The 16,162-nt window shown below is 39.1% G+C and overlaps 1 protein-coding gene across 2 annotated transcripts in view; it reads right to left on the bottom strand.

Annotated features, from left to right (window-relative positions):
• Positions 1–3,920: 3,920 nt before the first annotated feature.
• Positions 3,921–16,162, bottom strand: part of IntS4 (integrator complex subunit 4) — a 59,017-nt gene continuing 46,775 nt past the window's right edge. For both annotated transcript variants that reach the window (XM_068362681.1, XM_068362682.1), the window contains exons 9-13: positions 13,871–14,004; positions 12,321–12,515; positions 10,660–10,806; positions 9,695–9,817; positions 3,921–5,136 (exon numbers count right to left, since the gene is read on the bottom strand). In XM_068362681.1, the coding sequence (XP_068218782.1) occupies positions 4,036–5,136; positions 9,695–9,817; positions 10,660–10,806; positions 12,321–12,515; positions 13,871–14,004 (1,700 nt within the window). In that variant the 3' untranslated portion in view covers positions 3,921–4,035. The remainder of the gene's footprint in view (positions 5,137–9,694; positions 9,818–10,659; positions 10,807–12,320; positions 12,516–13,870; positions 14,005–16,162) is intronic.

Below are 16,162 nucleotides of genomic sequence, written 5' to 3' on the forward strand. Positions count from 1 at the left end.
TGATCGTCTTGTTCAGCAACGTCCTCATCAGAGGGTTCCTCATCCGAAACTGATGAGGAAACGGCAACGGAGTGGGCAACGTCTGACTCGCTGAATCCGGTCGCACTGGTGGATGCGTGACGGAGCCGGACGCAATATCATGGAACTGCTGCACAGTCTGTGAACTGTCAACAACCATGGGTGCGCGAGGAAGCACAGCGTCAACCCGAAACTGTCTAGACCGTCTGGGTTGTGCAGTCAACACCCTACCGGGTTGCTGAGGTTGATGCACTGCGTCACAACAAGTCACCTCTGCTGGTTGTTGAACGTCCTGAACGTCAACAACCACCTCCGAGCGTCGCTTAACGTCAACGTGCGGCTGGCAACCCACACTGGGTCGCATCGGTGGAGGAACCACCTCAACTGGCAGACGCGAGTAGGTTACCTCAGCGTCAACAGGGCGCACAACCGACCGGTTGGAAGGTTGTTGGCCAGAAGGTTCTTCTCCGCATTTAAGTCCTCTATCAAGGACGCAAGCTTGGACTGCATGTCTTGCAGCAAAGCCCATTTAGGGTCTACGGGAGCAGGTGTGGCAACAGACGGGGTTAGCGACTGAGGCGGAACCGTTTACCATCCCTGAAAGCCTTGTTATGCGTGACATAATAGTACAGCAAAACTTCAAAGGCTCGACAACAGCTGAGAAGTTGACCTGTAAACAACTTGGAGCGTCTCCTGGCTAGGCGCCAGGGAGAGTCTACCAGAATTGAGAAGTCTATCTGGGCAGAGGCATGAACTCCCAAGCCGAGAACTTCTCTCGTGTCATATCAGACTCTCGCTCTATAAACCAGTTTAAAAGAAGGGAAAGCAAAGGCTGTATCCCCCAAACTCCTCCTGGTGAAAAACCAGTCGCCTAGCCAACGTAACGCTCTCTAGGAGAGCGAGAGAGCACTAGCTTAAAGACAACGGCTTCGAAGTAGCTAGGCCTAGTGTAAGCTCTGACGTTTAGGCGAACGAGGAGCAGCAGTTACAAGATCCGGACGAAGATCCTTAAAAAAATCATCATGATTTAATTAAAGTCCATAGGAGGCTAAGCAGTTTAAGGCTCCTCTCCATCTGACAGAGTCCTCAAGGGAATATCAGTAGGAGGGAGAACAGCAACTTCCTCATCTACAGGAACCTTGTCCGATAAAAGCTGAGTCTCTCACTGGTGCATTAGTAGCGGACCAGAACGCAACGTCATGTAACTGCTTGACAGTCTGTGAACTGTCAACAACTGAACTGTCAACCACAACAGGTGCGTGAGGACGTACAGCGTCCACTCGAGACTGCTTTGACTGCCTAGACTGAGCAGTCAAAACAACTCTAGAATGCGGAGGTTGACGCACAGCGTCAAAACAAGTCAACTCCGATTGTTAGTGAACGTCTAGAACGTCAACAGGAGCATCAGCCAGTGGCCTAACGTCCAAATGCGGCTGAAAAACCACACGAGACCGCATCGAGTGTGGTTCTAAACAACCTGACTGACGTGACTAAGCTACGCCAACGTCAACAGTAAGCACAAAGGAACGTTAGGTTGGCTGAAAGCCAGGATATCGATGAGATAAACGGCTAGACTCAACGGACTAATCGGCAGAATAGTCTTCCATAAGGGAGGCAAGCATATACTGCATGTTTTGCCATACCACCCCTTAAGGATCAACGGAAATGGTTGTGGTAATAGATGAGGGTAACGTCTGTGACCGCAACACTTTGCCTACAAAAAAAGACTTTCGGAGTCTGTGTTACGCTTTTGTTAGGCGGCGAGCAGTTATCCGATGACTGCATAGGGTCAGAGCTGTCCTAATGGCTGTAACCAGGACGCTGGACCTGTCCTGAAAGGACTGACTTTCGCTTAAGGGCTTCGAAACCTTGTGACAGGTTTCTTATGCGAAAAGCCTACGGATGGCGAGGAGAAACAACGTCTCTCTCGTCTTATGGTAGGGGAGATCTTGGTAAGAAACACCCGATACCATAGAGGGAAAACGTCTGTTCGTTGGTCAAGGCCTCTCGAACCCATAAGTCTTTTGACATTACTTCTCCCCTGGGCTTGGGAGCTTGCAAGAGGTCCCGGACTAGGTGAACGACAGGCACGAACAGACGAACCCTCGGACGCAACACTGTAACACTTTGCGCCTCGGACGCAACACTGTAACACTTTGCGCCTCGGACGCAACACTGTAACACTTTGCGCATATCACTTTATCACTTCGATTTTCTGTTTTGCACTTATTTCTATCTGAAACACGCAATTCTACCCTTCATTAAAAGGTAGTAATTGCGAAATTAGTCGTACAATGCAAGCTCATAATACCAGCAAAAAACAGAAAACATATTTTAAGATAAAAAGAAAAATCAGTGGCTGGGAAAGAGACTAAACACTAGTTCATATAACTACGTTTTCAATCTCTCACCGCAATTAGCCTGGGGACGAGAAAAAAAACCTAAAAACGTTTTATCTTCCTCCCCGTACAGAGACTAGGGACGAGAGTAACACGAGAACAACGTTACCCGCTTGAACGGAACGTTTTCTCTACTCTCTCTCCCTCCGTCTCTATCTCTCTCTCTCTTTCTCTCTTGATTTCGCACCTAAGAGAAGAGCCCAATTATATATCGTCAAAAAAAACATGTTATTTGACTAAAGGAAAAAACTGAAAGGTTTTTCAAATAAAAAGTTCCTTTAAATTAGAATTTAAAACATTTAAGCTAAGAAAGAATGAACAAAACGTCAGAATCGATTTACTCTTACTGCAAAGTGAAACCGTGATACACTCTCTCTCTATCGTAACGATAGAGCGCATGTTGAACGTCCTGAACGTCAACAACTGCGTAGCATAAAAAACTAAACGTTAGTTCATCTTAAAAACAGTACGAAGACTATCAAAGAAATTCTTTCATAAAATATTACATTTAAAAAGTTTTAAATCCTTTAAAAGCTAAAGACGATAAAAGGGCTCAATGTTGATTAACTTCGGTTTCCAAGTTAGGACCGCCTACTCTCAGGAAAGGTCTATATAAACAAAGCATTAAAACTTATTTTATATGTTTATAAAAAATGGAAAGTTAATCGAAGAGGCCTAATAAAGGCGGAGAGATATAAAATATATAGAGGAAAATCTATAACGTGATAAGATAATTACTAAAAGCCTAAACACTCTTCCGTCTAAGGGAAGGGTCGGCCACTTAAAAGTGAAAGAAAGTCCATACTCTCTTTGTCACCATAATTAAATCTATCCAAAACGTGTTCAAGTTTTGAGATGAAGATAAAACACCTGCATAGCGAAAGCTCAAAACTAGAATAGTGTACTTCACCAATAGTTGTGAAAACAAATCCAGTTAGCAATAGCGAATTAGTAGGTCTTGCCGGTAGCCCGACAGAGAGAAAATTGAGTTCTTTGTTCACATTGAGTACTGAGTACCTGCACGACAGATGGGGCTGTTGAAGTACACCCCCTACCTGCATAGCGATCGCTGGCGGATTTTTAACGTAGAGTTTTCTGTCGAGCAACAGAGTTGCAGCTTATATAATCACCGGCTAAGTTAAATATTGAAAAATATATGGCATCATGATATAAAAAAAGAGTAGTTGAATGAAAAATCATAAGCCATAAATAAACAATTTTAAAATGCCCCCCTCCCCGCCACCCCCCAAAAAACAGGTTCCATAGTGGGTTGTGAGGCAGTGAAACATTTCATACAAACTTTCCTTCATTCAGTTATTAAAAGGATGACGATGAATAAGACAGCAGGTGTGATAAAAGTAGATCTCCTTGTCTCAGGTTTTGATACAGATAAATAATCTATCTTTAGTGCAAAAACTAGTCTCAATACCTAATCAAAAATTTTCCCAATCCTCTATTTTCTGAAGGCAAAATTTTCATTTTTGATAAAGAAAATAAACCAAATTTCTGTATAAATTTATTAAAAATATTTAACATCATGACTAGTAGCTATGTTGTACATTAATCCCCAAATAATTAATTATTTACAATTAATGTCTGACATATAGTCAGAATAAACTTATATTCCCCCCTTCCTGATCGACTTGGGCCATACAAAAACTTTAACAGGTTTAACTAGCTGTATAGTTGTAGCTGAATCATCTGACTTAACTACTGAGTGCCTCCTTGAAACCAAGACTTCTTGGTCACTAAGATCCAACACAAGTGATATTCCAACTTGACAGGCCTCAGACCACGACATCTGTGCAGATACTAAAACAGTGGTAAGAAGGCGGAAGGTTCCAGGACCAACAGGCCTCAAATGACCTTTAGGAGGTACGATTAAATGAGTGGAATGGTCTGGATACGCTACGCGTATGCGTAACGTAGAGGGATCTGGAATGTGAGACACCTCGGCATCTAAAGGTACTCCAACAACTAACCCGGCACTCAGTTTGTGGATTGATTCACTATCTCCCTGAGGTTCTGAAATTTCAGCAGAACACATGAGCACTTGAGCTGGATTTGAGATAGGAGCCAGTGCTGGAACAGGGTGAGATAGTAGCAGTGGCTGTAAAATACGTGCCACTGCTCCAGGTCGAGGCTCCTCCAGTTGACTTAACTCTTCAAATATGGCTTCTAAGAAGGAATCTGCTTTCAATTTTTCGTCTGTAAGGAATCTATGTAAAGCTTCAGTGTGCTCCAGAAAGTTATCACACAAACCCAAAGCAGATCCTGTGGATCCATGAACAACATACACCAACTGTAAGGCTAAAGTTCTAACACGGAGATTTCGTATGCTTGCTTCTTCAGTAGGACTCAAGTTAGTAAAAGCATGACGTAGCCGAAACGTGTTTCGCAACAACTGGTCCACATTACTTTTCAGAGCTCCACTCTGTTGCAAAGAAAGTGATGATGGCGTTAACCAATTCCTGGTGGACATTATTTTGTTAAACAACAACATACACTGTGTGTACAATGCAGAAAAATGAGCAGCAGGTGATAAAGCTGGATCAATATCTGCCAGTTTGATTAAATCTGAATAAACTGTTTGATAAACGGAGAGTCTCATCTGGGTGGAGGAACCATCTAAGCAGGCTACTTTCTCCAAGGACTCCTTTAAAAACCGCAGGGTGTTAGTGGTCACAGTTTCAATAGTTGGCTGCCATTCCTCATCAAGCTGTAAATTAAAAATAAAGATAAAGAGTCATGTAGTTATCAACTACACCAAATTCATACTTCTAATTTGCTTCAATTATTCCTTAAAAAAAAAAAAAACAAAGAGCATAATTCGATCATTATATTGAAATTCAAGGTACTGGTAATACAATAACCAAGTTATTCTTTATACATACCTCAATGTCACTTATCATATATTGTATATGATTTATAAGAATGTGTCTCAAGTATCTCTGGTATACCAGTCTAATGTTTGTCAGACAAAAGTTATCTACTTTATAAGTGCAAGTCACACTTGCAAATAGTATATAGAGAATCTTACTTTTGTGTAAATCTACTGTCTTTTATCATTTCTTCCCAGATTTCTTGCTGGAAGACTGCTGTTGCAGCCTAATTTTCACTCAAATAACTCGGGACAGGCAAAAGAACCTAAGTCCTCAAATTAACTGGCGCTTGTAAGCTACTTGCTTACTTGAATATGTCTAACAACTAAACTGTAAGTGTTCAACAGAAACTTACTACAGGTAGCCTACTAGGTACATCATTACGGTGTAAAACTTTAGAAGTAGGGCCATTTTGATTGGCTTCTAATGGCATCAATGGTATCAGGGTTGAAGCCATACTCAAATCCACTGTTCAAACTTTCCAATCACTAAAAATCAGACTTGGATTGGATTTATGAAATTGGGCAATATAGCCCAGTGCTTGGGCCTGTGAGGCTATTCAGCATCACAGTGCAACTAGAATACCCTGAAATTTCACTTTGAGGTAAAAGTAAGATGTGGACAGCAAAATGGAAAAAAAGGAAGTGGAATGGAGGTAAAGTAGCAGGATATCCAACAGGTCTAGCTAAGTGCTGAAGGAATGTTGCAAAGATCCATAGGTAATGTCTGAAGTGAAGTGTAAGGTGCATTGACAGCACTAACCCCCTACAGGGGAAGTCAGACTTAGGATCCATGAAAATTCGTTAATTTATGCTAGTCTTACATATATTAGTTATGAAAGCAACAAGGAGTGATTTAATTATAATACCAGTGACCTGTCTCAAAGTTCTTTGCTGAAGGAGTTGGTTCTCCTGACAGATGACAGGATAATATGACTATTACTTTATTCAGCGGTTCTGATAAAGTTCTCCTCCTACAGCTAAGACACAGCAATCCATAATTGGTCATTTAATGTTCTTGAGTAGCTGGTACCAAACTATTGCTCTGGTCTCTCAAACATCAGCTTTTGAGGGGTCATGGTTAGTAATGATGTTGCTCCAAGACTTTCCAGTACCAGCCCCTGTACAGTTACTGATAGACCTTAAGTGGTGGCAGATCTGCTAGCATCTTTTAATAGTTTCAGTGGTACCACTAATTCTAGAGATTTGGATATCTACAGATGTACTGAAACAAAGTTGGGTACACTTCTACTGGATATTTATGTGGAAGGTTCTTGGATGTTGCATGACTATGAGAATAATACTAACTTCTTACTTCTTGGCCTCCAGGCATAGCTAAGTAAATGGTAGGGAAGAGTAGTTTACATGCAGAATCAAGGAGACACTTACTCTGAAACTTTAGGATGCTTGGTAATGAAATTTTTTTTATGGGCAAATGAATTTGACATAGGATTTGGGTAAGTACACAAATATTACAGCTACCCTTCTGAACAAGATAAAAAGTGTTATAATACTAATAGACAAGGAACTCTAAAACCTGCAGGGCTCTTTGGTGTTTGTAAGGCACATTGTTCAGGGACTTGTCCAGCTTCAACATCTGAAACCTTGCTGGATAAACATAATGTTGTACCCTTGGAATGGATTCTGTGACTATGCCTTTCATCCTTCTGGCCTAACATGCAGGTTACCAAGTAGCTCTGTTCCACACTGAACATACAGAAGACAATAATAGATTACAGCAGAGTGATTCACATAATCTTTATTCAGGTAATAGAGAAACCACCCAAGAGCCTTTTGGTCTAGCAGAAGAGCCTCTCAAGCAGTCATTCTTATAAAATTTCACAAAGTTGAATATTTATCATTTTATGTAGATTAACCAGCAGGACCCTGTCAGAAGGAATTTTCTCTGGTTGCAAGAGCAGTTATTACAAAACCTTTTTAAAATTCAGAGAACAAACTCTCATGGGAAGTGGAACCGATTCCGGCACAGATGTAACTTGAGGGGCATTCAGTAGAGTGCAGTGTTTTGTTTAAACCAATCGGTCATATTAGAAGTGTCCTTCTATCATCTCTTTAACTAGATTACCTATGTATCTTCGATCAGACTGACATCTGAGCAGTGGACACCCTTCTTCTGTCTGGCACATACAAGAATGACAAACCTGGGATATTCTGGACACAAATATAAGGCATACAGTACTGTACATATGATAAATGGGTTTATAAGAAGCAGAAAACTTAAGAAAAAACATAAATTACTGTTTTAAAATGTACCTATCTTCAACATAGCATGTTATTATTATCAAGCTTCTTAACCCTACCATAAGTTCTTATAATAAATGCTATGGCTATAATGATGTATACTCTGTTCACTTTTTTAAACTCTTAGAGTAAATATATCAAACCTTTAAACATCAACTTAAAATATATTTTAAGTACAATTTTAATCTTTTAGTTATACAAATCTTTCTTTGAAATAGGCATACGTCCTTAGTGGTGATAGAACAGCCATTGAATCATTAACAAAATGGTTGGTTAATGACAAGAGGTGTGAGGCGGAAGCCATACCCACCCACATGTCATAAAATAGCCACTTTTGTCCTTAGGGCTAAGACTGTTAGGGGTTGGTTAAAGGTTTAAAAGGATTTAAAGGCCGCTCATGAATGTCAGAGGCAAGGGACAGTGACATTGCCCTAGCAAGCAGGACAATGCCAACCCTAGAGACTGACCCTGCAATGGCTGATAAACCTATAGGCTCACCCAAACCACCCATCCTTAGCTCACATGGATAGTGAGGTTGCAGCAATCAAGGGAACTAACAAGTTTGAGCAGAACTGGAACTCCAGTCTGGTGATCACCAGTCAGGGATGTTACCACATACACCACCACATCACATCACAAGAAGTGTTCCATCATGTACCTCACCAGCAGCCCACCATTTAAGGGTTGCTGCTGCTGCATACCCTCAAGAGAGGAACAACAAAGAGGTTAAAAAGCCAGTCCTTCTACCCCTCCACAATTTCAGGCAATTTGATTTCCAAATCTTATTTAACCTAGCCATTGTCTGATTAGCTTTTTCCAATCCTTCATTAAACTCCAATTCTATATAAAAAAAGTTTATAAATATAAATGAAGCAGGTAAAAAATATCAAATAAATATATATTCATTAAACATTAGCAACAAGACTTAAACTTACTAATAAAATAAAGCTGTCAGGTAAATCATGAATACGCAGATATGGATTGTGGGTCAGTAGTTTAGAGCTTACCGTACTTAAAAGAAGTTAAACAAAGGCAAAAATCACAGTTATAACGTAGTGAAAGACAAAACTTAGAATATCAAGCAAACCAACAATTAGCCAGCCTGGTAATTTTCAATATTTAGCTCGGCAGTCTAGTTAAACTATTCATCATAAACAAGACATTCTCAACATGAAAAATGAACATCAATAATTTTCTTGTTAACCCTTTTACCCCCAGGCTCTTTGGAAATTTCCAACCCTTAACCCCCATGGGGTTATTTTTTTCCCAGCACATTTTGCAGTATATTTTTTTTTAATTGATCTAACAGCCTTAATTTTTGTTGTAGAGAGGTCAGGTTGGTCTCAATCTCTTGGAAAATTCCTGAATTTTCTCAAAAAATTATAAAAAATATGAAAAAAAAAAATTTTATAGCATTTTTTTGCAAGGACGTACCAGTACGTCCATGGGGGTAAAGGGATGAGTTCTGTGAAACGTACCAGTACGTCCTTTGGGGGTAAAAGGGTTAAAAAATACAGGGTCCTTATAATTTGAGTTTAATGAAAGATTGAAAAAAGCAAATCAGACAATGGCTAGGTTAAGTAAAATTTGGAAATCAAATCGATATAAAAATCGGACTATATATCAACTTAGAGAGATTGGTGTTACTATATGGACACGAGTCATGGCATGACTATGAAACATTCTTCAACAGCTTTGGCAGATTTGAGAATAAAGCCCTCGGAAGGATATTGGGGGTTAAATGTCAGGACAGGATTAGAAATGAAACTATAAGTGAGATTATTTGAGTGCCATATGTGGAAGAGATCATGATGAGGGGTAAATGGAGATGGTTTGGATATGCTCTCCACACTCCCCACGAGAGATTAGGTCACCAAACATTCAGCTGAGCTCCACAACGGACTAGAAGAGTTGGAAGACCCAGGCCTACATGGCTGAGGTCTATGGAGCGCAAAGTAGGAGATGATGAATGGAGAAGTATTGAATTAGAAGCTCAAGATAGGCAACTGGCGAAATCTAACCGAGGCCCTGTGCACCAATTGGCGTAGGAGGAAATGATAATGATGATAAAAAAAGTAAAGTTCTTTTGCTAAAGACAATAAGATAGTGTATACTTCCTCATGCAATACTTTACCTTTAAAACGGGAACGAGCTGAGGCATAGTGTCACGAAGATAAGCGTAATGTCTGAGTGTGTGCTGTTCAAGAAGAGGTAGAATGGTTGGGCAGTGTTTGGCTGCATTCAAAACAAGTATCAGCTGAAAAAAGTGATAAAAGTACATTATAATCTGATCGGGTCAAATCACTTTTGCACCATTGTATACATAACCTAATTGAGATTTTATTTTTCAAGTCTTATGTTTAATCCAGTGTTGGAGAAATCCATGTTTGAATATTTCTCTTAAAAGTTAGATTAAAATAAGAGTATTACAAGAAAAAATAACTGAAGATATATAAAATATAGCACAATATTAGTATAAAAAAATTTGCAGCTCAGTAAACTAAAATTAGTGCATTAATCTTTACTTTTATTATTAGGTATCTTATTGACAAATTTATGCAGAGATGATTAAAAGGAGGCAATGAAGTTTATTTATGACTGAATAACTAGTTACAGGTAAATTCTTATTTGATTTGGAACCAACCATTAAAATACCCAAGAAAAAAAAATTACCATACACTGTACAAGACATTTAATAACCCTATTTATAAATGACGCCATTCAATAATTGTAGTTTTACCTCCTTATTATGCTTCTTTAGTTACTTTGCTTTTAAAGCTTAGTTAAAAGTCTGAGGTAATTACTGCATGGCAATAGATTTAGTTTCTACTAATTTGAAGTGTTCTTTATTTACAAGTGTTTATTGCCTCAGTATACCATCTACTTGCTATATTATATCTTTGTAAATCTTTTAACATTCAAATGGCATCTACAAGGTAATCTAACAAAAAATCCCAAAGGAATACTTGTAAGCCTTGAACCAATAAATGTGTGTTTCCACAACAGCTAATTGTGCATAACATAAAATTTTTGCATACAGCCTAAAATAGCAAAATATGACTTTGCCAAAAAATTCTTGTACTGTATATATTTACTTACCTTGCATATATATTCACTATCCTGTACGCTTGGCTCAACCCCATCAAAATAAGGATGTATAGCCAAGAGTTGTGGTACCAAACTCTGCACAAGGATAGGGTGGTTCGAGCCCATAAGACGCAGGCACTTGTGAATGCTGCGTTTATCCTGCAGAAGGAAATGCAATTCATTGTGTAATAGAAGATTGTCAACAGAAGATATTCAATTTTATTACAATATAAGTACAGCAAAAATCCCCTATCTATTTCTTTATCAACACCCAAAAATTTATTGGTAAAACATTTTCCTATGATCAGTAAAGCTACTGTACAAGTATTATTATTAATATCGATACAACTAGCCGAGCAACAATTAAGTTGTAAAAGCAGGATGCTACAAGCCCCAGGACTCCAACATGGAAAATAACCCAGTGTGGAAAAGACAGAAACGCAATAAATAAACTATAGATGAGAAGTAATGAAAAAATTTAAAGTTACTCTATATCAGTCACACAAAAACCATGATAAAATGCTTATGTCAACCTATTATAAAGGTTTAAAGGCTGCTCATGAATAGTAGAGGCAAGGGACAGTGACATTGCCCTATCAAGCAGGACAATGCTCTAGAGACTGACCATTATATACGAATGATCAGCGCCCAAGGCCCCTCTCCACCCAAGCTAGGACCAAGGAGGGCCAGGCAATGGCTGCTGGAGACTTAGCAGATAGACCTATAGGCTCCCCAAAAACCCCAATCTTTAGCTCACAAGGATGGTGAGGTTGCAGTGACCAAAGAAACTAACAAGTTTGACCGGGACTCGAACCCCAGTCTGGCGCTCACCAGTCAGGGACGTTACCACATCGGCTACTACGACCAACAGAAAAGAATCCGCAACAATTTTGATCTTAAGTTCAACATATTTAACTGCCAGATTAGAAAGATCAATCAACATGAGTGGGATATGCCCATCAATTATGCTGACCAGATTTCCATTCAAGAGAACAATAGGCTCAACTTCTTTAAATAATTGTCACCAATTCAAATGTAAAAAATCCCTCAAAGTGCCATTTCAGTCTGACTATAATATATCTTACAAAAATATGACACATCAGGGCCAGAGTGCTTAGTTTTAATTATCGAAGAAACCAAGGCATGTTCAGACGTCCCAGTCGGTGGACGAAGCTTTTTTGTTTTAATGCTAGGTGAATCAGTGTAAGGTAGACTAGTTCCAAGTAATTACCAGACTTGTAAGCAGCCTAACTCAGTTTGCTGACGACCTGATTCAGAAACAAAGTAAAAAAATTCTTCAGCTATGGCAATCAGAAGGAAAAATAGAACTTGACCACTTTCTATGGTGAGCACCAAAATTACCAACAAGCATAAGAGAGGCATTTCTATCATCATCTTATATCTTCGTCATAGCGTTAACCAGGTAATCAAAGCTGGAATCATCCAAGTCTAGATTTTAATAGATGGAACACAATGTTGTAAATGAGTTTTAGCTACCACAAAATTAACTAATGAATACACTAAGAAGCCATTTTATCCTTTAGAAACAAAACATAACTATATATTCTTTATAGTGATCTTTTGACAAAAACTGTAACTAAAGTTCAAGAATCCCATCAAATACAGAAAAGACTTAGGGAAGCTATAAGAAAATCTGACAAAAAACAACTGACCTGAGGATATCTTCTTAAATTCTCCAAAAGACCAGTTACACAAAGCTTAACACAGTCCATGGTGGAGAGCAATGTGGTTGCGAGAAAAGTGTGTAATGATTCTCGAATATCCAAAGATGCATCTTTTAAAGCATGGAGGATTTCTCCTAACTGGTCTGCTCTTAAAGTTATATGTGGGGCCACTTGTTGAAGAACCTGAAAAAAGTTGTTAACAATTAGATGACATTGGGTTAACAGTACTGTACTCCATATTTAAGCAATATGAGTACCAAATACTATTACCCTCCAATTTTTTTTTTATATCTTGTAAATAAGAAAATGTTTATTAATTACATTGTTATTTTATTTGACACCATCAACAGATATTATGATTCCACATAAAAAATACAAAAAATTAATAAAAATAAAAAAAACCATGCCCATCTCTTGTACATTCTACCTGATATCCTTAATGATCAAGGTCTCAATAGTTATAGATACAAAACCTATACTTTTATATCTAATTGTTTCTCATCACTGTCATAACCATCTCAATCTTTTATCTCATTCTCCTTTCCAGTCACTGGACAACATCCCTCTTCTGACCACACTCTAGACATGAACCTCAAGTGTTCTGTAGCAAATTTGTTTCATAATCTGTTTCCTTGACTAGTGGTGATGTCTCTGAACATAGATTATACATAAATCTTTATTGTTCTCCCCAGCTGTGATTACTCTACAATATATCTTACTGCCACCTCATGTCCCTGAACTAGCGATGTTCGACATATCATAAATACTGCACTTTGTCTTAATAAATGTGTATTTTACAGTCCTTTACATCGCTTATGACATCAACTGTTTAGATTTGATATATGGTGCTGAGTGCCAGTAGTATGTCTTTCTCAGGATTCACTTGGTCAATATTGATAGTATGTTCTCCCTTCCCATCATTAGCAACTGAGTTTTATCTTATGTGACTTTCTATCCTCTCACCTCAATTCCACCTTTCCTTCACTTGAGTATTTCTTCCAAACTATCCTCTAATTCTACAATTAATATTGGTCAATCTCTTATGGCAGGTCCCAGTGTCCTCCCTTTCTAAACTTCACAATAAGTTTTCTGCATCACCATGATAAAGAGCAATGAACTTAAGGTCGATCCATAAATAGCATTAACCTCAAATTCTTCTATATCTTGGGTTATGGTAAGAGTAATAATACTGTATCAATAAGCAGTCATCAGAAATAAAGGCCCAACACAATTTTATATAAGAATTATAAATTATACACAAAAAACCATACCTTTTATGGTCTTTTTTTATCCACTATTGAAAACAAAACTTACTGTACACAAAATAAGTTGCAAAAAACAAACTTGGCATCATTCAACTTATTTAACCATGTAGTGAAGTATTTTAGTTCAAGTTTACTGCTATTGATTATAATAGGGATGAACACGGATATCCTGCTTTTACATATACACACAGGGAAATACATGGATACATATGTACCTTATATCATTGACAGTAATCAGAAAAATTACATTTAAAAAACAAAAGTAAACTTTACCTGAATTGCCTTCAGTCTAACTTCTTCAATTTCATCATTGAACATGTCAACAAGGAAATCTAGTGACTGGTTTGCAAACTGAGCATTATTAAGAGCCAAGGCACATATTGAATCCAACGTTGCATTTCGAACCTCTGTTTGAAAGATAAATATGTTATTTTGATAATAAAATATATTTTTGAATATACTTACCCGGTGATTATATAAGCTGCAGCTCTGCTGCTCGACAGAAAACTCTACGTAAAAAATCCGCCAGCGATCGCTATGCAGGTAGGGGGTGTACTTCAACAGCGCCATCTGTCGTGCAGGTACTCAGTACTCATTGTAAACAAAGAACTCAATTTTCTCCTCGGTCCACTGCGTCTCTATTGGGGAGGAAGGGAGGGTCCTTTAATATATAATCACCGGGTAAGTATATTCAAAAATTTATTTTATTATCAAAATAACATTTTTCAATATTTAACTTAGCCGGTGATTATATAAGCTGATTCACACCCAGGGGGGTGGGTAGAGACCAGCAATAAATGTTTACATTAATATGAGCTAAGGATTTTTTATTTCATTTTAGAAGTTATCAAAATAACAAAAATAAAATAAATAAGTACCTGGTAAGGAAGTCGACTTGAACAATTACTCTGCCTTTTTAAGTACGTCTTCCTTACGGAGCCTCGCGATCCTCTTAGGATGCTGAGCGACCCCTAGGATCTGAAGTATGAAGGGTTGCAACCCATACCACAGGACCTCATCAAAAACCTCTAATCTAGGCGCTTCTCAAGAAAAGAATTTGACCACCCGCCAAATCAACCAGGATGCGAAAGGCTTCTTAGCCTTCCGGACAACCCAAAAACAACAATAAAAACATTTCAAGAGAAAGATTAAAAAGGTTATGGAATTAGGGGATTGTAGTGGTTGAGCCCTCACCCACTACTGCACTCGCTGCTACGAATGGTCCCAGGGTGTAGCAGTTCTCGTAAAGAGACTGGACATCTTTAAGATAAAAAGACGCGAACACTGACTTGCTTCTCCAATAGGTTGCGTCCATTATACTTTGCAGAGATCTATTTTGTTTAAAGGCCACTGAAGTTGCGACAGCTCTAACTTCATGTGTCCTTACCTTCAGCAAAGCTTGGTCTTCCTCACTCAGATGGGAATGAGCTTCTCGTATTAACAGTCTGATAAAATAGGATAAAGCATTCTTTGACATAGGCAAAGATGGTTTCTTAACTGAACACCATAAAGCTTCTGACTGTCCTCGTAAAGGTTTAGTTCGTCTTAAATAGAACTTAAGAGCTCTCACAGGGCATAAGACTCTTTCTAGTTCATTTCCAACCATATTTGATAGGCTTGGAATATCGAACGATTTCGGCCAAGGACGAGAAGGTAGCTCGTTTTTGGCTAGAAAACCAAGTTGTAAAGAACATGTAGCCGTTTCAGATGAAAATCCGATGTTCCTGCTGAAGGCGTGAATCTCACTGACTCTTTTAGCTGTGGCTAAGCAAACCAGGAAAAGAGTCTTTAAAGTGAGATCTTTAAAGGAGGCTGATTGTAGCGGCTCGAACCTTTCTGACATGAGGAATCTTAGTACCACGTCTAAATTCCAACCAGGTGTAGCCAAACGACGCTCCTTCGTGGTCTCAAAAGACTTAAGGAGGTCCTGTAGATCTTTGTTGTTGGAAAGATCTAAGCCTCTGTGACGGAAGACTGATGCCAACATGCTTCTGTAACCCTTGATAGTGGGAGCTGAAAGAGATCTTTCTTTCCTCAGGTATAAAAGGAAGTCAGCTATTTGAGTTACAGAGGTACTGGTCGAGGATACTGATACTGACTTGCACCAGTTTCGGAAGACTTCCCACTTCGATTGGTAGACTCTAAGGGTGGATGTCCTCCTTGCTCTAGCAATCGCCCTGGCTGCCTCCTTCAAAAAGCCTCTAGCTCTCGAGAGTCTTTCGATAGTCTGAAGGCAGTCAGACGAAGAGCGTGGAGGCCTTGGTGTACCTTCTTTACGAGTGGCTGACGTAGAAGGTCCACCCTTAGAGGAAGAGTTCTGGGAACGTCCACTAGCCATCGAAGTACCTCGGTGAACCATTCTCTCGCGGGCCAGAGGGGAGCAACTAACGTCAACCTTGTCCCTTCGTGAGAGGCGAACTTCTGCAGTACCTTGTTGACAATCTTGAACGGGGGGAATGCATATAGGTCTAGATGCGACCAATCTAGGAGAAAGGCATCTATATGAACTGCTGCTGGGTCCGGGATTGGTGAGCAATAAATTAGGAGCCTCTTGGTCATCGAGGT

Source organism: Palaemon carinicauda, chromosome 39, assembly GCF_036898095.1.
Source record: "Palaemon carinicauda isolate YSFRI2023 chromosome 39, ASM3689809v2, whole genome shotgun sequence".
Classification (NCBI taxonomy): domain Eukaryota; kingdom Metazoa; phylum Arthropoda; class Malacostraca; order Decapoda; family Palaemonidae; genus Palaemon; species Palaemon carinicauda.